The 25,645-nt window shown below is 53.2% G+C and overlaps 3 protein-coding genes and 1 long non-coding RNA gene across 10 annotated transcripts in view; 1 reads left to right on the top strand and 3 right to left on the bottom strand.

Annotated features, from left to right (window-relative positions):
- Window positions 1-1,946: 1,946 nt before the first annotated feature.
- Window positions 1,947-13,895, bottom strand: DLL3 (delta like canonical Notch ligand 3). Of its 3 annotated transcripts, none has more exons than XM_074314332.1 (9): window positions 11,196-13,895; window positions 10,685-10,960; window positions 9,772-9,829; window positions 8,447-8,689; window positions 7,176-7,393; window positions 6,018-6,240; window positions 4,011-4,602; window positions 3,696-3,771; window positions 1,947-3,350 (listed from the first exon to the last, which is right to left on the bottom strand). In XM_074314332.1, the coding sequence occupies exons 1-9, from the start codon at window positions 11,262-11,264 to the stop codon at window positions 3,345-3,347; spliced, it is 1,761 nt and encodes a 586-aa protein (XP_074170433.1). In that variant the 5' UTR covers window positions 11,265-13,895; the 3' UTR covers window positions 1,947-3,344. The 3 variants fall into 3 exon arrangements, with proteins under 3 accessions (XP_074170433.1, XP_074170432.1, XP_074170431.1); XM_074314331.1 differs by having other exon boundaries at window positions 3,687-3,771; XM_074314330.1 differs by lacking the exon at window positions 1,947-3,350 and having other exon boundaries at window positions 3,357-3,771.
- Window positions 13,896-15,723: 1,828 nt separating this feature from the next.
- TIMM50 (translocase of inner mitochondrial membrane 50) lies at window positions 15,724-22,829 on the bottom strand. Its single transcript, XM_019751500.2, has 11 exons — window positions 22,674-22,829; window positions 21,589-21,745; window positions 21,005-21,036; window positions 20,767-20,788; window positions 19,245-19,303; window positions 19,033-19,152; window positions 18,508-18,612; window positions 18,311-18,409; window positions 17,277-17,433; window positions 16,870-16,976; window positions 15,724-15,936 (listed from the first exon to the last, which is right to left on the bottom strand). Exons 1-11 carry the CDS (start codon window positions 22,779-22,781, stop codon window positions 15,835-15,837), a joined length of 1,068 nt encoding a protein of 355 aa, XP_019607059.2. The 5' UTR covers window positions 22,782-22,829; the 3' UTR covers window positions 15,724-15,834.
- LOC109458025 (uncharacterized) lies at window positions 22,810-23,518 on the top strand. Its single transcript, XR_002139134.2, has 2 exons — window positions 22,810-23,040; window positions 23,190-23,518. It is a non-coding gene; the product is annotated as an uncharacterized LOC109458025 (long non-coding RNA).
- A 591-nt stretch (window positions 23,519-24,109) lies between these two features.
- SUPT5H (SPT5 homolog, DSIF elongation factor subunit) overlaps window positions 24,110-25,645 on the bottom strand; it is a 31,117-nt gene continuing 29,581 nt past the window's right edge. For all 5 annotated transcript variants that reach the window (XM_019751460.2, XM_019751457.2, XM_074314333.1 and 2 more), the window contains 2 exons: window positions 24,603-24,698; window positions 24,110-24,531 (listed from right to left, as the gene is read on the bottom strand). In XM_019751460.2, the coding sequence (XP_019607019.1) occupies window positions 24,388-24,531; window positions 24,603-24,698 (240 nt within the window). In that variant the 3' untranslated portion in view covers window positions 24,110-24,387. The remainder of the gene's footprint in view (window positions 24,532-24,602; window positions 24,699-25,645) is intronic.

Consider the following 25,645-nt stretch of genomic DNA (forward strand, 5'->3'; position numbering starts at 1 on the left):
ACCCGCTAGAAAATATGGAGGATTGGCAGGAATTGGTTGATGTAGGCTTTTATTTGTTTTAGTGGCAAAAGTAGTATTAAATGTGTAACTGTCTTGGGATATTCCCAATATTAAGGGAGATTGCCCCCCCTCTCCGCTAGATCTTATATTTGTTCCATCTCGTTTGGAAGGAAAGTTCAGGACCCAGAGAGGCAGAAACAAGTCAAAGTATTTGCACTTTCCCGTTATTCTACATCCAAAATAGCGCCAGCAGCATTCGATCACTGCCAGCTCTGCTTCCTACCACTTGCCAAAGACTGGACTCTTCAACTGTCTGAATGACATCCATGACCCATGTCTTATTTCTGTTCTCCAGTAATTTGATGGCATGAGAAGGGAGTGTCTGTGTCCAACAGCCTGGATGGTTTTCTTTCCAGAGGGGGAAGGCAACATGCTGGTGGAATGTGACTGTACCTTCTCCCATCAAGAGGTGGAGTCTGTTTCCCTACGCCTCAAATCTGAGCTGGCCTTGTGACTTGCTTTGGCCCGTAGCATTCGGGCAAGTGATGATGTTCAGCAAGGGCCACTCTCTCTTGGAGCCCTGCCTCAGCCACGAGAATAAGCCAGGCGGGCCTGGTGGAGCAGAACAGAGCAGCCAGCCTCCAGCAGACCCCTGAGCTTACTACACACATTCATGAGCCCCTCCCAGGTCAGGCCAGCCCAGCCCAGCCCAAAGCAACAGAACTCCAGCCAACCTGTAGACTTGGCAGCAAAAAATATATGTTTTGTATTTTATGCCATTGAGTTTACGCAGCATTATTGTGGCAACAGATAACTGATACAACTAGCCACATTTTTGTTTTAAACATTTTGCTGTTAAATATAACATGCAAAAAAAAAAAAAAAAACTGCATAGAACGACTCACTTAACAACATAAGGCGGTATAAGGCAAGTATCCTTATCACCACCCATATCAGAAGACAGAGCTTCCTGGGATCCCTCTGTGCACCCCCTACCACAAATATCACCATTATGCTGACTTCTATGGTAACTTCTTTTATAGTTTTACCACCCAAATGTGCCTTTCTGACATTACAGTTTAGGTTTTTGTTTATCTTTCTTTTTCTTTTCTTTTTTAGATTTTATTGGGGAAGGGGAACAGGACTATATTGGGGAACAGTGTGCACTTCCAGGCCTTTCTTTTTTCCAAGTCAAGTCATCCTTTCAATTAGTTGTGGAGGGTGCCGTTCAGCTTCAGGTTGTTGTCCTTTCAGTCTTAGTTGTGGAGGGCGCAGCTCAGCTCCAGGTCCAGTTGCCGTTTTCTAGTTGCCGTTTTCTAGTTGCAGGGGGCACAGCCCACCATCCCTTGCGGGAGTCGAACTGGCAACCTTGTGGTGGAGAGGACGCATTCCAACCAACTGAGCCATCCAGGAGCTCAGCAGCAGCTCAGCTCAAGGTGCTGTGTTCAATCTTAGTTGCAGGGGGCGGAGCCCACCATCCCTTGCAGGACTCGAGGGATTGAACTGGCAACCTTGTGGTTGAGAGCCCACTGGCCCATGTGGGAATCGAACCGGCAGCCTTCGGAGTAAGGAGCAGGGAGCTCCAACCGCCTGAGCCACCGGGCCGGCCCTTTGTTTATCTTTTAAGTCTCTTTTCATTTATAGGTTTCCTTTCATTCTTTTTCCTCCCTTGATAATTATTTGCTTTTTTCTAAAACAACTTTATTGAGAAATCATTTAAAGACCACAAAATGCACCTGTTTTAAGTGTGTATCTCCAAGCCATTTAGTAAACTGACCAAGCTGGGTACCATCACCACAACCATTTTGGAATATTTCCACCACTCCAGCAAGATCCCTCCTGCCTATTTAGTTCATTTCCATTCCCTCCCCCAGACCCAGGCAACCACTCATCTACTGTCTCTACAGACATGCCTCTTCTGGACATTTTATATAAATGGAATCAGACGACATAAATGGCACATTTCATTCAGCATGTTTTCATGATTCATCCAAGTGGTAGTATGTACAGTACTTCATTCTTTTTTATGGCTGAATAATATTCCACTGTAGGGTGAGACCATATTCTGTTTATCCATTCACCAGTTGATGGACACTTAGGTTGCTTCCACATTTTGGCTATTCTGAATAATGCTGCTGTGAACATTTGCATGCAAGTTTTTATATGTACATATTTTTTCTCTTGGGTAGATACCTAGAAGTAGAGATGCTGGGTTATACGGTAATTCTGCTTAATTTTTAAAGAAACTGCCAAAATGTTTTCCAAAAGGGCTTCATCATTTTACATTCCACCAGCAGTGTATGAAGGTCCCCATTTTTCTATATCCTTGCCAACACTTGTTGTCTGTCATTGTGATTAGTCATTCTAGTGGGTAGGAAGTGGAAGGCTCCTTCTTCAAGAAACCAACTATAGAATCCTCAGTCTGGATTTTGCTCATGCCCATGGTGTTACGTAACATGTCCTTGTGTCCCCTGAATGTCTTGTAAATAGGTATCCAGTGAGCTACATCAAATTGCCAATAACCAAAATTTTAAATCTGAACAGGTATCAGTGCACCTCAGGAATAACAGAAGGAATCAGTCTGCTATTCTCTGTGCAACCAGTGAGAAAGGAAAAGTTGTTACCTAGTGATGTCACATGGGACCTTTGTGAAGTTCTCCAAAACAATATATATACATGGGAAAACTTTTAAAATAGAACAAAGGTGTACACTGAGAAAAGGCATTCTTCCCAGGAATTCTTATACACCATGGTGGGAGTGTGGGCTGAGGAAGCAATCTGTTGATTCTCGGTGAAATTGATAGCTATGCCCCATAACCAGGCAATCTCTCTCCTGGGTATATATCTGTGACAGACTCTAGTCTATTCAAAATGTTCACTGCCCCTTCCTCACAGAGGACTGACTTACTGCTCTACAGATACCAGGCTTAGCCATGTGACTTGCTTTAGCAAAAGAAATGTGAGCAGCAGTGTTAAGAGCCTCAGACATGGTTCACTACTTCTTCCTCTCCCCCAGAGCCTGGCAATGTACCAGACAGAGGCTGCTCTGTTAGCCTCAGCCTGGGAGTGAAAACACGTGGAGGAGCCCCAACAACACAAACAAATCACACCGCCTGATCAGTCAAAGCTGACCAAAATAAGGGCCTTTATAGAGGTCTCTGGAGAGGTGGGGAGAGAAAAAAATATAGGATATAAATAACCATTATGTACAACTTCCAGTGGTAAAACTCTCCCAGCCACCCCTTCCAGCTTGAACTCCAAAGTCTGAAGCAGAAATTGGCACCACCAGGTAAATATAAAAGTCTCCAGGCTCTGTCTCCAGGCGCCGATGAAGATGGGGCAGGTCAGGCCTAGAAACAAAGTGAGTAGGAGGCATTAGAAAGGGCTGCCCCTCTGCTTCCTCCCCCTCTCCCCAGGGAGGGGAAATCAGTAGAGAATGTCTGGCTGAGGCTCCACACTCTGACCTCTTCAAGCCCACGGTCTTGAGAAGGTAGCAAGTAGCTCAAAATGACAGCAAGAGGAATTACAGATACAATTAAATTGAGTCAGAACAGAAACGTAGATTATGGACCTTCCAAAGACTCTACCCTCCTCATTTTACAGATATGATAATGTAGGGCTACAGGCAATGCAGGTGTTGCCCAGTGTGCGCAATGTGTGCAGAGGAGGTAGAGGGGAATAGCTACCTCCCGTACATAGACCGAAGGAGCAGATATGACGTAAATCTCGCGAGAATCTCCATCTTCAGGATGACTCCAATCTGCGGATGAGCTGCGGAAGAAAAAGATCGAGGCTCTTTACATTCTCAGATCTTATGTTCCCCACCCACCGTTGAGGGGAACCCAAAGCCAACTAGGGGGACTGTGGAACGACCCAATCGGGAGAGAGCTGGAGCAGGGATAAAAGGGACAATCAGGAACGCCCATGAAGGAATCAGGCGAACTGCATTGTAGAGATAGATGCAAGCAGCCAGGAGGAATAAGGCACACGTCTGCAGCCCAGTGCCTCACCTTGGGCCATCGCCGGAACTCTCCGGCGTCCTCATGTTGTTGAGTGCATCAGGGAGCGCGTGGACAGATGGCTCCGGGGTCCCAGCCAGCAAGCGAGACCCAGTATCCCGGCCAGGCCCACGGCGTCGCACGTGGACCAGCAAGAGCGCTGCGCCAGCCAAGCCCGCGGCCACCAGCAGTCCCAAAGCCGGCGGCAAAAGAAAGCGCTGTGGGTCGCCCTGCCTCAGGCCAGGCAGGGCCGCGGGCACGTCACCTGCACCGTCGTCGGCGCTGTCGGGATGGACCCGGAACTCGCAACGCGTGCCCATGTAGCCGGGTGCGCAGGCGCAGACGAGGCCGGAGAAGTGGGCGTAGCAGCGGCCGCCGTGGGCGCAGGGCCGCGCGGCGCACGGGTCGGCGCGCTCGCGGCAGTCGCGACCGCCGAAGCCCAGCGCACAGGAGCAGCGGCGCGCGCCGCCACCCTCCAGGCACGTGCCGCCGTTGGCGCAGGCGCGGCCGGCGCAGTCGTCCAAGTCGTGCTCGCAGCGCGGCCCCGCGAAGCCTGCGCGGCAGCGGCAGCGCAAAGCGTGGCCCAGGTCCAGGCAGAGCCCGCCTGTGGGGGGCGGGGCGTCAGGGGTGCGGCCTGGAGGAGGGTTCCCCTCGCCGGCGTTTCTCTTTTCTCTGTTCTGTAAGCCCCCCTCATCTTGTCTCTGGGTTCCCCCCTGTCTCCAACTCCAGGGCCAACCTCTGGGACTGTGCCTGGAGCCCCTCCCTGCTGGTGAAGTCGTGGATTAACCCAGTCTTCACCAGCAGGCAGGTGCCTCTCTTTTTCTCTCAGCTTCAACTGTACTTAAATAGCTAACGGTTCCAGAAGGATGGGTTTGGACCACTTGGCCTTTGCCAAAGGCTTCTCCCATTTCACTTCTTCCGTTTCTCCCATTCTTTTCACCTTTTCTCTTCCCAAGCTTAACCTTCAGGTCTCTGCTTAGATGTCCCCTCCTCCAAGAAGCCCTCCCGGACTCTTCCTCCATACCAGCTCTGCACTTCCCCAATCACAACCCTGACCACTCTGGGCTCTGTCTAAGGACGACTCTGTGTTCCTCTCTGGGCTGGTACCCCCATGAGGTCAGAACCTAGAGCTGACCTGGTCACTGCTGTGTCCCTAGTATCACTCAGCCCAGAGTAAACACTCAGGGAATGCTTTGGTGAGAATTAGTATTATTATAATACTGCACTGAGCCCTTTACATTCATATTTAATCTATTAATCAGGTCTCTCCACTGCTCAGAACCTTACTGTTGCTTTGTCTTCCTCAGGGTAAAACGAAAATCCTCCCCATGGCCCATTAAGGCCCAATATGTCCTGGTCACCTCCCTGACCTCATCTCTCACCACTTTCCCCTCACTCACTGCTCCAACCACACTGGCTTTCCTGTGATCCTCAACACACCAGGCACATTCCTTCCTCGGAGTCTTTGCACTTGCTGTTCCCTTTACCTGGAACACACTTTTCCCCCAGGTGCCCACATTGCTCCCTCCTCACTAACTTCACCAAGGTCTTCCCTAACCACTCCAGCTAAAATGTCAACATGTCAACCTGTCCCCCCACCTCCCCAATACGCCACATCTCCTTTCTGGCTTTATTTTTCTTCTTAGTTTTTATCACCACCTAACCTCCCACATAATTTACTTCATCTTATTTATTGTCTACCTGCCCCATCATCTCTGAGGGTAGGGGTTTTGGTATTTCATTCCCTGCTGTATCCGCAGTGCCTAGAACAAAGTCTGGCACACAGTAGATGGTCAATTAATATTTATGAGATAGGAATATCGCCTCACCCATTTTACAGAAGAACAAACTGAGGCTGGGCAGAAAGGGTGGTTCACTTCCCCAGGTCTCAGGGCTAAAGGAGGCAAAGCCCGGATTCCCATCCAGGACTGTCTGAGCCAAGCCCTCCTCTTGCCTACTGACCATGCAGGGACCCCACCCCCACCCCCATCCCTGATTGTTCTGGCCTCCCCACCTCACCATTCCGGCATGGCTGCAGGCTGCACCGGTCCATCCTCTTCTCACAATTGGAGCCTTGGAAACCGGGTGGGCAGTGGCAGATGTAGGCAGAGTCGGGGTCTGCACCTCCCACACACAAGCCACCATTGAAGCAAGGTCCATCCGCACATGTCACCCCGCTCACCTCACATTGCAACCCGTAGAACCCACGGGGACAGGTACATTCGAAGGACCCCAGCGTCTCCTGAGCAGGGGCAAGAGGACTTCAGACTGGGGTCTCCTTGGAGCAAAACCCTATCTCCCTCCTCAGTCTTGACCATGGGGTGGAAGTGCTGCTCCTTGTCGGGTCCTACCCCCCAGCATGCAGGAACCTCACCTGGGAAGTCCTCCCCAAACAACCCCTCACTTGCTCCATGTTTCTGGGTCTGCCCATCCGACCCACAGGGAGGAGGGTCTGGAAGCCCAGAGACAGCCCATTCCCCCCTCCACTCCTTTGTCTACCAAACGCTGTCTACCTGGTCTGCCCTCCCTGCTTCTGTCCACATAGCCAAATCCTACTTTAAACTCCTAGCTCCGAGCCCCTTTCCTCCATGGAGACTTCTCAGGCCCTCCCCCTAATTTGAACCCTGAGTGTGTCTCCCTGTCCCATGCTGGTAATGTCCAGATGTCCCACTCTGGGCTCTACATTATCCCAGTGCACACCCGGCTCATTCCTACAGCCACTCCTTTGCTTACCCAAGCCACTCACCCGGTCTACCCTCTCCACTCACCTCCCTTCAGCCAAATCAGACTTCAGAAGCCCCAGCCCTGGGCCCATCTGCAGGAAGCCCTTTCTGATGCCCCCCATCCCTAATCCACCTGGCCCCACCACACCCTACCTTGAGCTCTGAGTTGTTCTCTATCCCAGAGGAGGGGCAGTTTGTTGCCCCCACAGGACTCCTCATCATTCCCACACCACACCTTTATGTGCCACACACTAGAGCTGCTCTCCCAAATCCCATCTCCATCACCTAATCCTACTTCAAGGCCCCAGATGCAGGCTGGACACCTCCAGGAAGCCCTCCCTGACAGCTACCCCAGGCCCTCCCCAGGCTGTTCTCATGGAACCCCTATCAGCGGGTGGTGGGAGCTCCCAAGGCAAAGTACTCATGAGGATGAGGTGGGAGGGGTGATACTAACACTACAGCTGCCCCCATTGGCACAGGGATTCCCATCACAGGGCCCAGGACCCGGTATGAGGCATCCAGTGGCGGCAGAGGATGGGCCCCTGGAGCTGAGACAGCTGCTGGTGGAGACAGGGACGGTGCAGAGGGACCCAGTCCAGCCCTCCAGGCATCGACACTCATCAGGCTGCTCACAGAAGCCGTGGTCTGGGCTGCAGCCAGGTCGACATGCCGCTGTGCGGGGCGGAGAAGCAGAGGGACGGAATACTAATGAGGGCAGAGTCAGTAGGATAGGAATAGAGAAGTTTCTGAGAGTTTTCTGTGCACCACCTGGTTTTGTCCTTGCGACAAACAATCTTCTGGGCTAGATGGTATTGTGACCCCCAGTTTACAGACAGGGAAACTGAGGCCCAGAGAGCAGGGGTGACTCGCCCAACTAGGAAGAGGAATGAGGATTTGAACCCAAGCCACTGGACTCCAGAGTCTGTGCTCCTGGAAAGAGAATGGAGTGGGGGCTCGCAGGTCTGAACTTGGAGAGTGGAGAATGAAGCTAGAGCATTGGGGATTAGGCAGGGACCCCTGGCCTTTCAGGGGAGACAGGAGGGCCTTGGATTAGGGCCGGTCTGGGAGGATTTGGATAAGCCGGGGAATCCTAGGGACTTGGGAGGGGCTCAGAAATTTGGGGAAGAGTCTGAGGATACCCAGGATAGAGGATGGATTCCAAGGTTTAGAAAGTAATGGGGTCTGGCTTGCATTTGCAAGGAGGGAGGATGAAGGATTCCTTGGTGAAGGAAGGGGGGTGGGGGGACTACGAGGAGTTTCCAAAGATCCTGGATGGGGGTAGGGAGGGCCCCAGAATTAGAATAGCTTGGGGGTCATAGCATCTCGAAAGGGGTATGGGTTAGGGGAGGAGGTGGGAGGGTACCGCCAGCATGAGAAATGGGTGTGGGGTTTCTATTTGGGGTGACAAGAGTGCTGGAAAGAGTGAAGGGGGCTGGAGTGCACAGGCAGGGCTGGAGAGAAGTCTAAGGTCCGCAGTTTCCCTGGAGGGGGAAGCTGGATCGTGGGAGGGAGTTGAGACCTGTGAATGGAGTTGGAGCACGGCGTGGGGTACAGGGGCAGCCTCATTTCCAAGTTTCCTAGAGGGGGGTGTCTGGGGTACCTGGGGAGGGCTCTGGGGTCCCCAGGTCCCTGAAGAGGGTAACCGGGTTGCAAGAAAGGGGCCCGGGGACCATGAGGGGAGCTAAAGAAGGGCGGGGGATGGGTGGTGCTGAATGCAGGACTCACGCGGCGCCTCGCACTCATCTTCCACCGGGGTGCAGGGGCGCAGTCCGGGGCCGCACCGCGAGGGGGCGCTGCGCGAGCGGCAGAGGCGTGCGCACGCGGCCCCGACGGCGGGCAGCTCACAGCGCGCGCGGTAGGAGAAGCGCAACTCCCAGGCGCCTGCGCGCTGCATGTCCCGGGCCCACTGGCCCCCGGCCGGCAAGCGGCGCCGGCCCGCCACACGCGCCAGCAAGCTCCAGGCGGGTCCTGCAGGGAGAAGGGACCGGAGCTGAGGTGGGCCCCTCCTGACCGTGGCCCCAGTCTAGCGACAGAGGAGGAGCGCGCAGACTTGCACGGCCCCCGCCCCACTTAGCGAGGCCAAGATACCTCTTTTCGAGCCCTGAGAATGGCAGTTACCCCTTAGCAAGGCTGTAAGCTCCCCTAATGCTCCCAGGGACCTTTGATGTCATGATCCCATCTAGTACCCAATGACCATTACGATGATCACAGTTCTCCCATAAAAGCCGAACTACCCCAATGTTTGGCCCCAGAATCTTTGCATATTAGAGTAGTGATGAAACCTCAAACACCCTGTGACTTTTGATATCTCGATATGGCCAAGGAGCAGTAACAGGTCTTTTGAAGTGAGGTCATAATACCCCCAAACTGTGCCATATCAAAATGGTGACGGAGACCCCAATTACTAAACCATAAATTACCCTTATTGCCTGAGGCCTTGGGATACAGGGAGAGTAGTAAGTTTCCCCCAGCAAGGCTGCTAACCCAATATTGTGCCACAGCTGTCTATCTCAAAATGATGACAACCCCCACTGTGGGCCTTATATGGCACCAAAGTTCCCTCCAAGGAAGGATAAGATCACTCAACGTCCCTCCCTGAAATCTTTGCTCAATATTCTCTCTGGTGAAACCAACATCCCATAGAGCTCCCTGGGACCTCTGTATAGACATGTCACAGAGCTTCACATACAAGAACTATGTTGTACCCTGGGTTCTCAAAATCAGATGGTGACAGAGCAAGAATGTCACTGTGAGATGCTATATCCTATCTTTGGTTCCAAGATAGTAAGAGTTTCCTCCACTTCGCCTGGTGTCTGGACCACGGACTTCTACATCCAGTACCAGGACATTTCTGTACTGACATGTCAAGAGCCCTGGAGCTGTCACCACCCAGCACCTCTCTCCAGGAGCTGTGATTACATCATGGGTCCAGCAATCCCGCGCACTCCAGATGGCCCTATGACACTCTCCTGGACCTCAACTCACATCAGGGCCCAACTCCCTGGAGCCCCCACACTCTACAGTGCAGTCCCAAGACTGAAGATACTCACCTCCAATCTGCTCTCCTAACTCCTCTCTCCAGGCTTCAATGATGAAAGAGAAGGTGCCCTGTTGGGTGGAGGAAGGGGGAGAAAGAATGTAAGACTGGGCAGGGCAGGTACTCAATGAAGGCCAGAGTTTAGGGATGTTTACCATTCTGGGGACCAGACAGGCAAGAGATAGCTAGTTCCCAGAGGGGCTAGTGCAGGGAAGGAATAACAGTCTGGGCTTTCTTTATTGAGCACTTACCAAATGGTAAGTGCTATACTCAAGATACTTGGTTGAATCCCTCAAAAGGGACCCTCGTGAGGTACCATGATGACCTCATTTTACAGATGAGGAAACTGAGGCTAGAAAAGGGAAAGTTACTTGCCCAAAAGGACAAGGCTCTAAAATTCAAATATAGGTCTGTTCACCTCTGTGATTTTGGGGTTGTGGGGTGGGAGATAAGATTTTAGAGGTGAAAGAATCATGAATACAGACCCCAAATGGAAGATCTAAGAAGGGATAATGTAAGAAGGGGTTGGAGTACCCAAGATAGGGTGTGGGAGGGCCTTTAGGTGCAAGAAGATTTGGAGATAAAGATAAGAATCCCAGTATTTAGGGATTCACAGAACAGAAATAGGGTTCTATGAATTTAGGATTTGCAGGTGAGTAGGGGTTCCAGGAATTTGAGGTCCAAAGAATGCAGGACTTGGATCAGAACGTTCGGGATCCCTAGAGAGCAAGGTGGAGTTAGAAAATTTGGGGTCCCCAGTGGGTAACGTTTATGGGTCTGAGAATGAGGGGTTCCAGGTGGTAGACTTACTGGTCTGGGAACTTGGGATGGGGGGCAGGGCTGGGGTCTTGGAAGTTGGAGGGCATAAAGAGGGCAAGGTTTGGGTAAGGTCCCCAGCACCGGGATGTCCTGGGGCCGGGTCTCACCGGCCAGACGTCCCGGAAGGGCACGCGCATGAGGCCATCTGGCAGCGGCAGGTCGGGCGCCCGGGACTGCTCGGTGTAGACCGGTCCGCGCGCACTCAGCGCCGCGCCCAGGGCACACCGAGACTCAGCGACCTCCTCGGAGACCCCTGGCTTCAGGCAGACCCTGAAGAACAGGCGGCAGGGGCCCCCGGCGCTGCAGGGGGACCGCGGGATCCCCGGGCCAGGTCCAGGCCCGAAAGAGTGGATCTGCAGCTCGAAGACGCCGGCCAGCCGTACCTGGGACGGAAGGGGCACGGGGTGAGGGGACCGCGGGATCCCCGGGCCAGGTCCAGGCCCGAAAGAGTGGATCTGCAGCTCGAAGACGCCGGCCAGCCGTACCTGGGACGGAAGGGGCACGGGGTGAGGGGACCGCGGGGATCCAGGTGTCTCGCCCCCCTTGAGGCCCCTCCACTCCACCCCCACCCAGATCTCTGGGTCGCACTCCCATCATCCCTTTCCACTCCACTCTGACCTGGGGAAGGAAAAAGTGTGCCAGGATCACCGTCCGGGACAGGAGTTGGAGCATCCACGAGGCGACCATGGCCTTTCGGAGGTCTGGGGAGCCGCAGCTGCTGGCTCTGGAGCCTTATATCTGAGGGGACGGCTCCGCCCCTTCAGGCAGCTACCCGGCTCCAGGGACCCTAGGGGAGGAGGTCGAGGGGAAGGGAAGCATGCTGGAGCCACAGTGAGATTGTGTCGTGGGCACAGGCAATGTAGTGAGTGTATGATCTTGTGTGTGGTTGGAGGCGCGACTGTGTGTGGCTACCTATGGGGTGAGGTTAGGCGGTGAAGCCTGTAGGTGACGGTGTATATGATGCTAAGATTCTGTGAGTGTGTGGTGTAAGCAAGAGCTACTGGACCAGTGTACAGGACTTTGTGATTGTGTCTAGGTGAGATTATGTGTTATGTGGATCCACGTGTGTCTCAAATTGGATACGGTTTAGCCAGTTTGTGAAGCTGTAAATAATTGTAAGATTCCGTGTGGACGCATGCACACCTGCATAAGGTGGGGGGGTGTATGTGATTTCATGACTGTGACTGAGATTGTGTACTCGTGTGCACGCTTCTCTGTGCATGTGTAGTAGATACATGTGAGGGCCTGGAGCACTGTGTGCAGTCGTCTGAACCTGTGACTTTGTCATCCGTGCAGGGGCCTTTAGGAGGCTGGATGTGTGTGTGGGGGGAGTGGGTAGGGTCTGTGCACGGTTGTGAATGACTGAGGGTGCATGTGTGAAGGAGATTCGGTATGGGAGGTCCATGGCTGAGCTGTGTGTGGATACGATTAAGATCGGAGTTCTTTGTGGACGTGTGTGTGTGTGTGTGTGTGTGTGTGTGTGTGTGTGTGTGTGTTTCCCCTCCCTAAGACAAAGCAACCCTCCCAAACCCGCATCGCGGATGCACCAGACGCCAGGGCGAGCTCTCGCCTCGGAGGGGGTTCCCAGCTGTATGTAAATGTCGCCATCTGCCGGGCGGCGGCGCCCCTCCCCCTTTGGGCCGCAGCTGGGCTGCCCGTTTGGCCTCCGGAAGGTGTGAGGAGCAAATGGGCAGGAAATTCCGTCTTCACATATCAAGGGCCTGATCCCTCACTCCAGGATGGGGCGGGGGGCGGGGGTGAGAGGCACCCCTGGGGCCTCCAGAAGCCGCTTAGTATTCCGGGACGATGGCAAGGAAAGCCAGTTAGGAGCAGATGTTCCAGCCCTCTGGTCATAATCACTGTGCCAGGTGCCGAGCAAAGCCCTTTGGATGGAGCAATCTTTTTTCCTCCCCAGTATAAAAAATGTAATACTTACAGGCTAGTAACTATAGGGAAAAATACAGGTTCAACTTCTATACATATTTTTCTTTTAGGGAAGATAGAGTGAACAATAAAGCCCAGCCTAGCAGAGCCAGGCATACTGTGCTGTGTCATTTTTAATAAACCAGAGAATTCAATCTAGTTTTCTCTTAATCCTGAGGACGGGAGTTGTGGGTTTTGAGCAGAGGGCCATAGTCAAAACGTGCAGAACATCCCAGGGTCCTTTGCACAGGTTTTCCCTCTACTTGTTCTTTCCGCCCCCTTCTCTACTTAATTGTTCTCACCATTGACTTCACGTCCTATGGGAAGCCTTCCCTAACACTCCAAGCACCTCCTCTCAGTTGCCACAGCCCCGATTCCTCCATCCCAGCCCTGACCACTGTGGTCTGTGGGGTCTTTCTAAGCACAAATCTGCCCATGTCCCTCTTCTGCATAGACTCTCCCATGGCTCCACAGTGCCTTGAAAATACACTTTGAGATTCTAAATTTGCCATTTGAGACCCTCCTTCCACATTCTGCTTACTCCAACAGGTTCTGTGGCCCCAAAGCATGGAGCCAGACCTTGTGGACCAGTTACTAGGAGACAAATGAGACCCTGTATTGGGGTAGGTAGGGTGAGCTTCCCATCATAGGAGACATTCAAATAGCATTTGGACAGCCATCAGACCAGCTGTGGGAGAAGGCAAATTCCTGCCCTGGATAATTATGGGAGGGTATCTCAAAAAATGTAAACATCATAAAAATAGCCAGCCTTTATTGAGCGTCTGTGCCAGGCTTGATAGTGTTTCACATGAATTCTTTCACGTGTGTGAAGTACTTTAAGGGATTTCTAAGCATCTTTTTGGCTATTCAGGACTTTTCCTTATGTGCCAACCTTAGAGCCCACAGAAGGCGATGATGAGGTGACATGTGAGCAAAGACCTAAAAGAGGGGAGGGAGTAAGCCATATGGATCCTGGAGAAAAACATTCAAGGCAGAGAGAATAGCGAGTGCAAAGGCCCTGAGGTGATCATGCCTGGGCGCACTCCGATATCCCCATAACTATCCTTATTTCATTCTGGTCTCGGCTCAAATACACCCTCCCGAGCCCTTCCCTGACTGTTCCATCCCATCTAAAACAGCCCCAAGTCCCCAAACCACTCCATCTGCTTACCAGACTTTTTCTTTATGCATCTGTACCCCGAGAGATACCTGACCATTGTCTGTCTCCTCTAAGAGAACATCAGCTGCATCAGGGCAGAACTTTTCACCTGATTTGTTCACTGATGCACCGTAGTGCCTAGAAAGAGGCCTGGCAGCTGGTGCCTAGGAGATACTGAATGAGGGAGGTTCTATCATTAACCTCTTATGAGGAAACTGAGAAGCTTGAGACCTTGCCCAGGGTTTGCGAGACGTGCGAGGTGGGAATTCAGGCTCTGTTGGGATATGCCTTTAATGCTGGCCCAGTCCTGCTCTTCACATGATGCCGCAATGCAGCCCGAGGGCATTTCAGAAAACCATCTTTGGCTATGCCGAGTAAGCAATGTCACAAAGTCGCAGAGGCTGCCAGTGCACATGGCAAACCCTCTCCTTCCCTCTTGGCTTCTAGCCTCGAGCAGGCGTGGCCTGACAGAGCACCATCATTAAGCCAGCACTGAGGTGGGTGGAGAGGCCTGGGGGAACCCAGTGGGCACTGAAGCACGTGCCACCCAGGGTGCCAGAGCCTTACTCCCTAGGGGCCACTCTTGACCACTGAGGGACAGGGGCCAATGGATCCATTTCCTCCTTTCCTGCCTTGTGGGTGGGCATAGTTGAGTCACATTTCAAAAGCCTCCTGAGAAAGGTCCGCGTGTCACCTGTGTGGTAGGCAAGCACACAGTTGTGGTTCTCCCTCTGTCCACAACTCTCTCTCCCCAGGATCAGGATCACACTGTCCAAACACATAAGCCTTGGCCTCCATGTTTGCTTTCAGTTAAGACAGTCTCCAATTCTCAAAGCTACATGCAAAAAAAAAAAAAAAAAAAAAAAGCCCAAAACAAAAAACACCAACAAAAAACCCCTCAATGCTGCAGAGGTCCTCAAGCTAGGGAGTCCTGAGGACTTCAGGAGACTGTCCCCTGCATTATGGACAGTACGCCTTAGGGTTGAGGGCGGGGGTACAAATCTAAATCCTCCTTTGTAGATGTCTGTGAGCCTTTTTAAAAACCTAGAGTTCAGAGGTTCGATCTGGCCCATACAGTTTCAAATACATTTTAATTATTGCAATTACCAGAGGTCTCTTTAAAATATTTAACTAGCACTAGCATTAAATGCAGGCTAGAGCAGGAGAGGCTGGGGCAGCCAGGGTAGCAGCTGCCAAACTGGTACAGGATATTTCAATCTGCGAATAACCAGCCTAGTAAGCCCCATGTGAATACACATATGGCTTGAGTATGAATTGTCCCATTTACTCCACACAAGCACTATACTAAGCTAGGTACCATCCCCTCCATTTTAGAAATGAGGAAAACTCATCCTCTTGAGGAATACACAACTGTGCTGTCCAGTGAAGGAGCCAGGAACCACATGTGGCTACTTCAATGAAAATTAATCAAAATAAAATAAAATTTAAAAATTCCATTCCTCAGTTACCCTAGCCACATTTCAAGTATTCAATAGCCTCCTGTGGCCACTGGACGGTGCGGACATAGAACGCGGAATAAACATCGCAGGAAGTCCCGCCGCAGTGCTGCCATGCAGTTGGCCTGTTTCAGCTAGAAGCCAACATTAAAAATTGGGAGATTTAATATAAAAATCCCAATTGCTGGCTTCTATTGAAAAATCAGAAGCTCAAACAATGCTACACCCACCTTCCCGTGGGGCCACAGGTGGCAGAGCTGGGCAGAGCTGCCCTCTTGAGATGGGCCAATCCCTGTCCACCAGAGCCCACACTTCACATATTTCCACAGCTGCCTGGCAGCTACCTGTCTTTAAAACCCCCAGGGCAGTCCTCTCTTCTCTTTTCCACAGATGGAGAATCTGTGGCCAGAGAGGGAGATGCACTTTTTGCAGATCACACAGCACTCAGGAAGACACAGTCAGAGCAGGGACCCAGGTTTTCAGATTTCCAGGCCAGAGTTAAAAACCAACCCTGATTCACCAAAGCACTTAGTCTGTGTTTGGCAGCCCATGAGCCACTTGGACCTCACCCCGATGCCCCCATCTGGAGACTCTCCGGACACAGGAGTATGGCGTCTGGGATGGACTTTATTGGACATGTGGCTGCCCAAGCCGTGGTCTGGAAGCACTGCGGCCTGGGGCCTGGGACCCAGGCACTGAGTTTGAGGAGGCCCAGAGGTCAGGGCTGTTTGGAGCGAGGCCACAAGCGGCTGGTGAGAGAGCTGAAGAAGAGGTTCTGCTTGCTGGATTTGGAGAGTTCAGCCAGGCGCTGCTGCTCCTCCTGGGGTTGGGGGACACATGGAGGGGGAGGGTCAGCTGGGGTGGGCAGAGTCTCCTCCCAGACTTCCAGGTCCCCAGCCCTCAGCCCAGGGGCCACCTTCTTAAACCTCTGCCCAGCCCAGACCCATTACCCCAAACCCTTAGAATACCAGCCAAGACATAGGAGGAGCCCAGACTCCAGGGATCCAGCCCAGACACTGGCAGGAGCCAGCTCTGAGCCACAGGAGCCCAGACTCCAATCCCATCATGGTCATGATCCCCTTCCCCAGATCCCAGGGGGGTCCCTCCCCTCACCACTGGCAACCTATGTACCCTACCCTGGATGCTGGTGAGACCCCCAAGCCCTTCACCAGACTGCATCATCCTGCCCTCTGAGCCCCTAGTGGCCAGCCTTGAGCCCTACGGCCTCTGTCAGGATGCTGGGGGATGCCAGGCCCAACTCTCCAAGGAGCCCTGCATGGGCACTCAGGAGCTCCAGCCCTACTCCAGGAAGCCAACCTAGAATCTGGTCAACCCCCGCCTAGATCCCTGGGAATCTCTTCCCCAGACCCAATCCACACTCAGCCCCACTTCCAAATCACCAGGATCCCACCAGAACTCCTTCCCTAGACCCTGGGGCCAAGTGTCCGTGGATCCCCCTTCTCAGACCTGATCCAACCCACGGTCCACAGAAAACCAGGGCCCACACATCTGCTGGAGACCATGAAGAACGACCCCTGTCCCAGACCTAACTCAAATGCTTGGTGTTTCCTGCCTCCTTTTCTCAGAGCACAATCAACCCACGCCTCAGGGGGCAGGGGGTGTGGAGAAAAGGTATTTGCTCCAAGTCACACAGCCTGAGCTGGGCCAGGCTGCTCCAGGGCTCCTCCTTCAGGACCCTTAGGAACTGCCACGATGTCCGCACCCTGCCCCCCACAGGGACCTGAGCACCCACCTGCTCCAGCCGGTTTTGCCGCTGTTTGAAGGCCTCCAGCGGGTCGTCCTCCAGGGCATAATGCTCCAGCACGGTCCGGACGTCCTCCACACCATTCAGTGCGATGGCTGGGGGCACAGCAGGTGGGGGTCAGCTAGGCTGAAGGCCAGAGGCAGGAGCCCACCAGGGCAAAGGTCAGCCACTGGGGGGGTCAGTGCTACCTGGAATGCTTCTCAACACTCGGAAAGGGCTCCGGAAGGGCACCCCAAACATTCTAAGAAGTTTCTAAAGACTGCAAGAGGCCTTAAAAGCCCCAGGGCAGTGGACCTACTGCCCAGTTATACATGAAAAGTAAGCCAGAATCAATCTATCATTCCTCTTGAAGGTCAAGGGCTGTGGGGTCAGAGGCCAGGTCAGGGGTGACTCACTCTTGAGGAAGGCAGACAGGTCCAACAAGACCCGGTCATCAGAGTTGCCATCCCAGGGTCGCAGGGCAACGCCATTGTAGGGCTGTAGGCGGAAGGCTTCCTTCTTGCAGTCCACGACTACTACACGGGCTGGGTCCCGATTCAGACACGAAATGTCCTGGAAGCGGGTGATGGGTCAGGTCAAGGATGTTCCTTCCATTCCCACCAGGAACTCACAGAGGAAGAGAGAGGGAGAAAGACAGAGATACACAGACAGCACCGCATGCTAGGGTCACCATGACAGGGCTGCCCAAAGAGCAGGCTGGGATGACAGCATTAACCCGCCCTCCCCAGGGAGCTGTGGAGCTTGTCACATAGATTCACACAGACAGGTTAACCTGGAGGTTCCCTGGGGAGGGGGCAGGCATTTGAGTGTTCAACCACGGCCCCAGATGATTATGACATGTTGAAAGTTTCTGAACCTCTCACCCAGATAAAGAGGTACGGACAGATCTACAGCCACACAGGGAGTCACTCAAACAGGTACCCAGACACAGACCCTTCAAAACCCTCAATCACAGCCCATGTCCTTCTGCACCCTGAACCATGCAGACCCCCCAAGACACAGTCAGAAACCCAACAGACACCTATACACATGGAAACTTGGACCAGACCCACAGACTCCTGAACCCCTGGATATACTGCTGGTGACAGCAATAGACCCAGGTCAAACAAACCCCCAGTCTCATGTAAGTTACTACAATTACACAGTCCCAGAGACACTCAGTTCCAGGCAGAGACAAAAACAGCTTCCAAACCTCATGTCCCTACCCCTTATCCCAAGTGTCTTCTTTAGGGGGACTCCATTTCCCCCCGCTCCCATTGCCAGATTCTGGGGAAGGGAGAAAGGCCTAGAGGCCTAGCCCAGACTGTGGCAGGCTGGTGTCCTGCCACAATCAGACCCGGGGCAGGGTTGAGGCTGGGGTCAGAGCTGGGCTCTCTTTCTCTCAGGAAGTGCCAGCCCCCCACCAAATCTCATCGCCCTCACATGGCACCTTAACATGGTGTCCATCCATGTATCGCGTAGCATCCCGGAAGAGGCGGTAGGAGATGAAGCCGTGGGGGTCCACACTGTCAATGAGTGGAAATGCAGTCTGGGGAGAGAACAAGGGCAGGCTGAGCACTAGCCCTGCAGCTATCCTGCATCTCCCTTCACACCACCAAACATCCCTCCCCTGCCCCAGGGCCTTACCATGCCAGTCTCTGATGTAAAGATGACGATTTCATACAAAGGAGCAAGCTGCTGGAATAAGGTCTCAATGCCTGGACGCTTCTTAAACCTCCAGCCAGTGGCCAGCTGGGGAGACAGTGAGAACAGTGAAACACCGAAACCCAGACATCCCCAGAGAACAAACCCGCCAAGAGAACAAAGACCCAGCCTGAGGGAGCCCCAGAACCGCAGTGCTCTCCCTCTGTCTTTGTGGCTCTTGGGGGGTTCAGGAGTACATGGCTATGACTGAGGGCCTGGCAGCCTGGAGGGTCTGGGTCCCAGAATAACAGCTGGCTCCTCTATAGCACTTACTGTGTGCCACGGCACACTTACAGCCACCTACGGGGTGGGGAGTATCACAGTTGAGGAAAGGGAGACTATGAGAGTGACACCTGCAGAGCTGGGGCTAAACCCCAGCCTGCCTCCAGAGTCTCTGCTCCTAATCCCATCATCTAGTCACCCAGGTCTATCTAGTGTCCCCAACTCGCTGCCTTCCCCAGGACACACCGACCACTCAGGGTGCAAGAGGACGCCGGTGAGCTCCAAGACCAGTGTGTAGGGCGGCTGGTAGTATGGCTCCCGCAGAGGGTCTGGGAGAAGGCAGGGGCTTGTAGGCTCGATGATCATCTGTGGGACAGGGACAGAACGGGGTCGCTGAGACAAGGAGGCAGGGAGCTGGGGACGGAGGCGCGGGGACTGGGCCCAGGGCTCTTGCTCACCTGTCTATAATCTTTGAAATATTTGTATGTCCGGCGCAACTGCTGTACCAGAACTGGATCTAGGAGAACACCAGACACAAAGGGATTCCAAGATAAGCCGCTGCTCAACCTCCGGACAAATCAGGGCTTTACTTATCGACCAGATACAAACCAGGTCCACACACCTACCTGGTTTGAACCAGCTCATAATTAAGTCCAAAGGTAGAAGGCAATGACATGACCACCAGACAGGAACAAATATATTTATTCACCTGCCCCGTTTTAAGTTGAATACTTTTATTCACACACCACCCCAGATATAAAATAGAATGTTTATACATCTGCCCACTTAAAGCCCACATACATATAACCCTGCTGACATGACACCGGTATATTTAGTCCATTCTAAACCACTAGGCGCCCAGATGTGCCCACTGTAAGCCAGCATGCTGGGTCTAGTGAACCCATGATGAACATATACACACCTGTGTGCTTTAGACCAGCGTTTCTCAACTAGGAGCAATCTTGTCCCCACCTTCCCAGGAAATGTGGCAATGTCTGGAGACATTTTTGATTGTCAGGATACTGGCAACTAGTGGGTTGAGGCCAAGGATGCTGCTAAACATCCTGCAATGCACAGGGCACTCCCCCACAACAAAGAATTATCTGGTCCAAAGTAGCAATAGGGCCGAGATTGAAGTATCCTGGTTTAAATGAATATAGTGAATCCAGTTTAAAGAATACTTACATGACTGCCTACTTCAATACAGTATTTTCAGTTTTAAAAACCAAAACATTCAAACTAGTTAAGCTAGTAAACACTCACATTTTAAACCTACGTGTTTACCTGCCCAGTTTAAATCAGTATACTGATTTGTTTAATCCAGAATGATTATGTATCTGCTCAGTTAAAACATCACACCTGCCCAGTTTAAAACAATCAATGTATTAACATGCCGTTTTGCAAACTTCCCCAGTACAAACAACAGGTGGCTTTCTGGACCTATCAATTGTATTTTTCTCCTGGGAAGGGCCAGGTGTGACAGAACTGACAACTACTGTCTACTATCCAATTTGTCAGAAACTCCCCACCAAAAGTTGGTTAACTAAAAGGGGGAGGGAGGAAGGAGGCATTGTTTTGGAAACGAGGAGCTGGATGGGGTAGGGACTTGGGGGGGAAAAAGAAGCTGTCCTACAGAGGAAGGGGTTAGGGGCTGCAGATGCTCAGATCTAAGGCACAGGCAGCCATGTGTCTGGCGATGGTAGACAGCCCCCTCCCCCCAAGCACTCCCACCCCAGACTCCCCTCCCCCATCAATCCCTGACCATCTGCTACTGGGTTGAGAGGCCAGGGAAAGGGACTGGGGCTTTGTAATGCCCCTCCCCCCAAATCCATCCAGCTGTTGACTCCATTACCACCCCACCAGTGGAAGGAGGAGGGGCAGGGGAGGGGGGACACTAGATGGGGAGGGCAACATCCCATCCCTACAAATGCCAGAACAAGGAGGGTCAGGGGACTCCGGAATCTATGCTTGTTTACTCACCATTGTCGAATTCATCAGGGATCTAGGAGGTAGAGAGAAAAATGGAGTGTTTGGAACAGCAGGGGCAAAATCCCATCATACCCAGAAAAGGAATCTCCAGGACCCTGGGAGGAGTAGGCAAAGGTCCCTGGGAAGGAGAGGCTCACCCCAGACCAGAAATGTGCCTCAACAGACCAAAGGGGCGGGCACCCACAGGATGGGACCCCTGGCAAGGCCTCTGGGTCTCTTTCCCCCTCACCTTGGCACCAGTTTCATCCACAGAGTTGTTTCCTGCAAGGAAGACAGGGATGAATGAGAGGAATTGAGACCCAGTCTCCTGGGTCTTGAGGGAGGACGAGCAGGGGGCCTGGACTCCTGAGACTAAGGGGAGATGGCTAGAGGCATGGTCTCCTAAGACTGAGAAGAAGGGGCTGGTAGCTGGGATCCATGGGTCTTTGAGAGATGAGGGGCTGGGGCTGGGTCACCTGGGTATCTGAGGGATAAAGGGACTAGGGCGAGAACTGGAGCTTTGGGTGCAGAGGGAAGAGGTAGCTTAGGAGGCTGGTCCAGGCCTATCCTTCCCCATCGTCCCCTTTTCCAATTGATTTCCTATAGCCTAGTGCAGGACCCAGTTAGAAGGAATGTACCCTTAAGCAGAGGTGGTGGAAGGGAGAAGAAGGAGGCTTCCCCCTTTCCAAGATAGAACGTTCTAGTTGACTGTCCTATTATGGGAGAAGCCAGGGAATGAAGATGGGTGAAGCCCTTAGGGAAAAGAGGGGGAGATTCTGCAATGGAATATAGAGCCAACAGAATGAAACTAGGGGACAGGGATATGTCCCTCACCGAAGATATAGACGACACTCACGGTCCCACCGGCCCCAAGCAGCCCCGCAAGCCAGAGTGCAACTTTTTTGGCGTAACTGGGACCCTCCGTGCCCCGCTGCTGCTGTGACCCCTGGGCCTGGGCCTTACTGCTGGCACGGCTCCCAATCTCCTGGGCCTGCAATTGAGAGCGGGTAGGATAGCTAAGTGAGAAGAGAAAGATCAGGGTGGTTCCAGCACTCTGAAGAATCAAGGTCCGTAATCAGGAAGCAGAAACCCACATAGCCTTAGGGGTTGTGTCCCTGCAGATTGAATGGGTCTCCCAGAAAGATAAAAAATTAAGACTGGCTAGTGCCAGGATCCCAAGAATTAAAGAGCTGACAGGCCAGGTGCCCAGGATCCTGGAGGCAAAGCACTGGAGAACTTGGACCCCAGAAAAGCAGGGCAGGGAGATAAGATCAGGGAGCCTGGCTGGGCGTTGGGGTGCAAGGTAATGGAGGACATAAGACGGGAGAGAATGGAGAGCTGAGGCATCCGATGTCTGGGGATCAGGGTATAGAGGAGAAGAGATGGGAGCGAGGGTGGAGGGGCAATCGCTTGTCTGGGGATTGGGGAAGAAGGACACAGAAGTGATGGACCTGGAGGTAAGAAAGGCTGGTTCTCTGTCAACATGGAGGAAGGTCGAATCAAAAGCCCAAACGTCCAACTCACCACCACCACCACCACCACCACCAACACCAACACCACCACAACCACCATCACTGGGAAAATACCCCTAAAGCCAAGCTGGGACCCCAGCGTCCCGATCCCTTCCCCTCAAATTATTACCTGAACAGTCACTGAGATGGGAAACAGGTGAACCCTCCCCCGGCACCCACGTGGTGTCCAAAGGAGGTGGAGTCCAGAGGACGTACTTGAGCCCCCAGCATCTAGCCCGAGGGAGCAAGTGTCGCCCACCCTGGAAGGCAGGGAAGCGCCCCGCAACACGGGCGGCGTTCCATTCAGCACCCTAAGGTGCTGCGTCCCAGGACCCAGGGGCAGCAGCGGTCCGCCCGCAACTCCAGGAAGGGGCCCACGCAGCCGGGGCCCACCCGCGTCCTTCTCACCTGGTCCGAGGCCCGAGGGGGCGGCGTTGCCAGCCTCGCGCACAACCCCCGCGAGCCCAGCCGGAGCCTGCTCCGCAAGCGTAGGACCAGCGCCACCGAGGCCGCCATCTTGCGCTGACGCCACGCGGCCCCGCCCACTCGCCCCTCTCCCGCCCCGGCCTGGGGATGCAGCCAATGGGGGCGCAGAGGCGGAGCGGGTGGACGGGAGCCCGAGAGAGACAAAGGGCTGCGAGCCGAAAGCCGCAGGCGTGCTCCTCGCTCTTGGCGCTGTGGCTCGCCCCTGCGCGCCAACTGGGAGCCCGCCGGCACCACGCCGCCCTCTGGCCCTAGGGTGCGCCAGCAACAGGCCGACACCCATTGATCAGAGGTAAAGCTGAGGCCATAATGAAGGAACCCAAGGGCTGCCTGACTTGTCCTAAAAGCGAAAGCCACAAGTCAGGTAGCTCGTTGGTCCTTGAGGGGTCTGCCCGGGAAGCGGGCTGGAAGCCAGCCCTCAAAACTCGCTTCCTCACGCAGAGCCGGGAGGCCCATCTGTCCTCGCTCCTGTTCTCAGAGCCCTTTCTTGCCCCACCTCCCACGCCCATCTTCTAAACGGTCTCGAAAGCCAACCGTGTCATGGGGAGCACAGCCAAAGAGCAGCGGCAGTGTCTGGCGGAGTCGGTCGTGTTGAGAGACGGAAATCAACGAATTAGAGGCCGCTGGTAGCCACGAAGGATCTCTCTCAAATTATTTTGAGGAAAAAATGCCTGAATAGTGTTTATGTAAACTTTAAAAACTACCATGTAACAACATAACAACATTTAGGGATAAAAACTAGTAATAAAAGTACAATTAGGCAAAAGACACATGGAATTCAGCGGTGTGGCTACCTCTGGAGGGAAATGGACAGGGGGTGCTGTTCAAGTGGGTACATATTGTTTCCTAAGCTGGGTATTCCTGGTGTATCTTTTTGAACATGTGAAATATTTTATAACACATTTTATATTACATTTGTATAAAGACATGTGACTATCAAATGAGGAAGGCGAAGGAAGGTCAAGGTACTAAGCCCCATTCTCTACACTGCTCCCCATCCCCAGCCACCCCCTAGCCATCAGACAAGCTACAGTAATTCTGGTGTCACTGCTATGTGGGATCAAAAGAAGGGACCATTAAATGCGTCGGGCACCACAGGAGGAGCTTGGGTTTCCTGGGGGATACTGATTTTCACGTAACTGAAGCATGAGAAAGACAAGTTCAATCACATGTCAGGCTCTGTTCTAATAATTTCTTTCCGATGTCTTCTCAGACATTCCTTTCCAGGGCCGTCTGGGGTAGGCAGTGTCATCTTCTACATGGGGAGACTGAGGCTTAGGTAGGACCCGGTTATTTATTTGCCTGAGACCACATAGCAAGGAAGTGGGGTTTACAAATGACCTCACAACCAGACACACACACACACTTTGACCAAATAGGTTTTTAATGAAAGACTGTAACATAAAAGCAAGCTGGGGAAGGGAGGTTACAAGATGGGAACCCTCCCCCAGACTCTATTCTGATTCCCATGAACATCAGGGAGGAAAACAGGAACCCGGAAAGGAAAATAAAAGTATTGAACAACCAGGCCAGCTAGCCCTGATCCAGGCCCGGATACTGTGTCAGAGCCAAGGGCCAGGCAAGGCAGGAGGGACACTATCTGCCAGATATCTGCCAAAGTCCATCCCTCTGGCCTATCTCAGGCCTCCAGGAGCTTCCCCAGGAAGCGGAGGTTGAGGATCTTGAGCTGCTCGTCAAGGTCCATGCGGACGATGCCATCTTCACCATCAATGCTCAGCAGGACACCTGTGGCTTCCCGATCCTCACCCAGGATCACCTTCACCTGGGGAGGGGTATGAGGTCAGGGTCCACGTCAGCAGCCCAAAGCCCCCACAGCCCCTTGCCCCCCCTTACCTTGTTGTTCTTGGTGGGGGTGATGGGCTCCAGGTGCTCACTGGAGATGCTGACAACCTTCTCACTGTCCTTCAGGTACACGGAGCACATGCCTCCCTGGGGGTGGGGACAGCCTGGTCAGCCCCGCCTGCTCCCAACACAGGCTGATGCTCACACATAGGGGACATAGGTTCATTCCAAGAAGTCACTTTCCCAAGGTGAGACATAGGAAAGGCCAAGGCTCAGCCTGGTTCCAAGGCCTGGAGTCTGTGGTGTGTGAGGCCAGGGTGACCAGCGCAGCAAGGGAACACCAGAATGAAGCTAACTTAGGCTAAAAGGGAGACTGCTCCTCAGGCACTTGACTCTTCGTTTCTCAAACCGGCTTCAGCTTCTTCCCCACACTTGTCCCTCCTCCTGGGCTCATTTCTGGGATGGCCCTATGGTCCTGAGTCCCCAGCCAAAGCTCTGGACCTTGTCTTGGTCAGCTCCTTCTGGACAACCTCCATCTCTGAGGCCTGTCCATTCGACCTCTTAAGGGTCCCTCCCTCCTTTCCTCCCTCCTCCCCTTCCCAGGCCCTGTAGTGCAACCTGACCTCCACCGGGCTCCCAGCCCCATCCCTGATAGAGCAACATAGTGAATTAATTCCAAACCACAGAGGTGATCCCTGCTGAGATTCCTCCATGACCCCAGTGCCCTCATGACATAGTAGTTGGTTCCCAGGCTGGCACATGACCTGGCCCCAGCCACTTCTCTGACCTCATCACCTTCTACCTTGGTTATTTCTATTCCACCCACAATGAACATACTTCAACTCTCCAAATGTGCCAGGCTTTCCCTCACCTCTAGGCCTTTGCAAATCCCCTTTATCTGAAACATACTTAACCCCTTCCCTAGCCATTTCCTTTGGCTTACTCCTATTCATTCTTCAGGCCTCGATGTAGATGTCTCCTCCAGAAAGCCCTTCCTGGTCCCCTCCAAAGTTGGTTTGCATAGCTCCCTTCGCCCTCTGGGCTTCCCGCATGCCAGCTCTGGCCACTCAGGCTGCCACTGTCTGGGGAAATGT

Source organism: Rhinolophus sinicus, linkage group LG11 (genome assembly GCF_036562045.2).
Source record: "Rhinolophus sinicus isolate RSC01 linkage group LG11, ASM3656204v1, whole genome shotgun sequence".
In the NCBI taxonomy this organism is placed as follows: domain Eukaryota; kingdom Metazoa; phylum Chordata; class Mammalia; order Chiroptera; family Rhinolophidae; genus Rhinolophus; species Rhinolophus sinicus.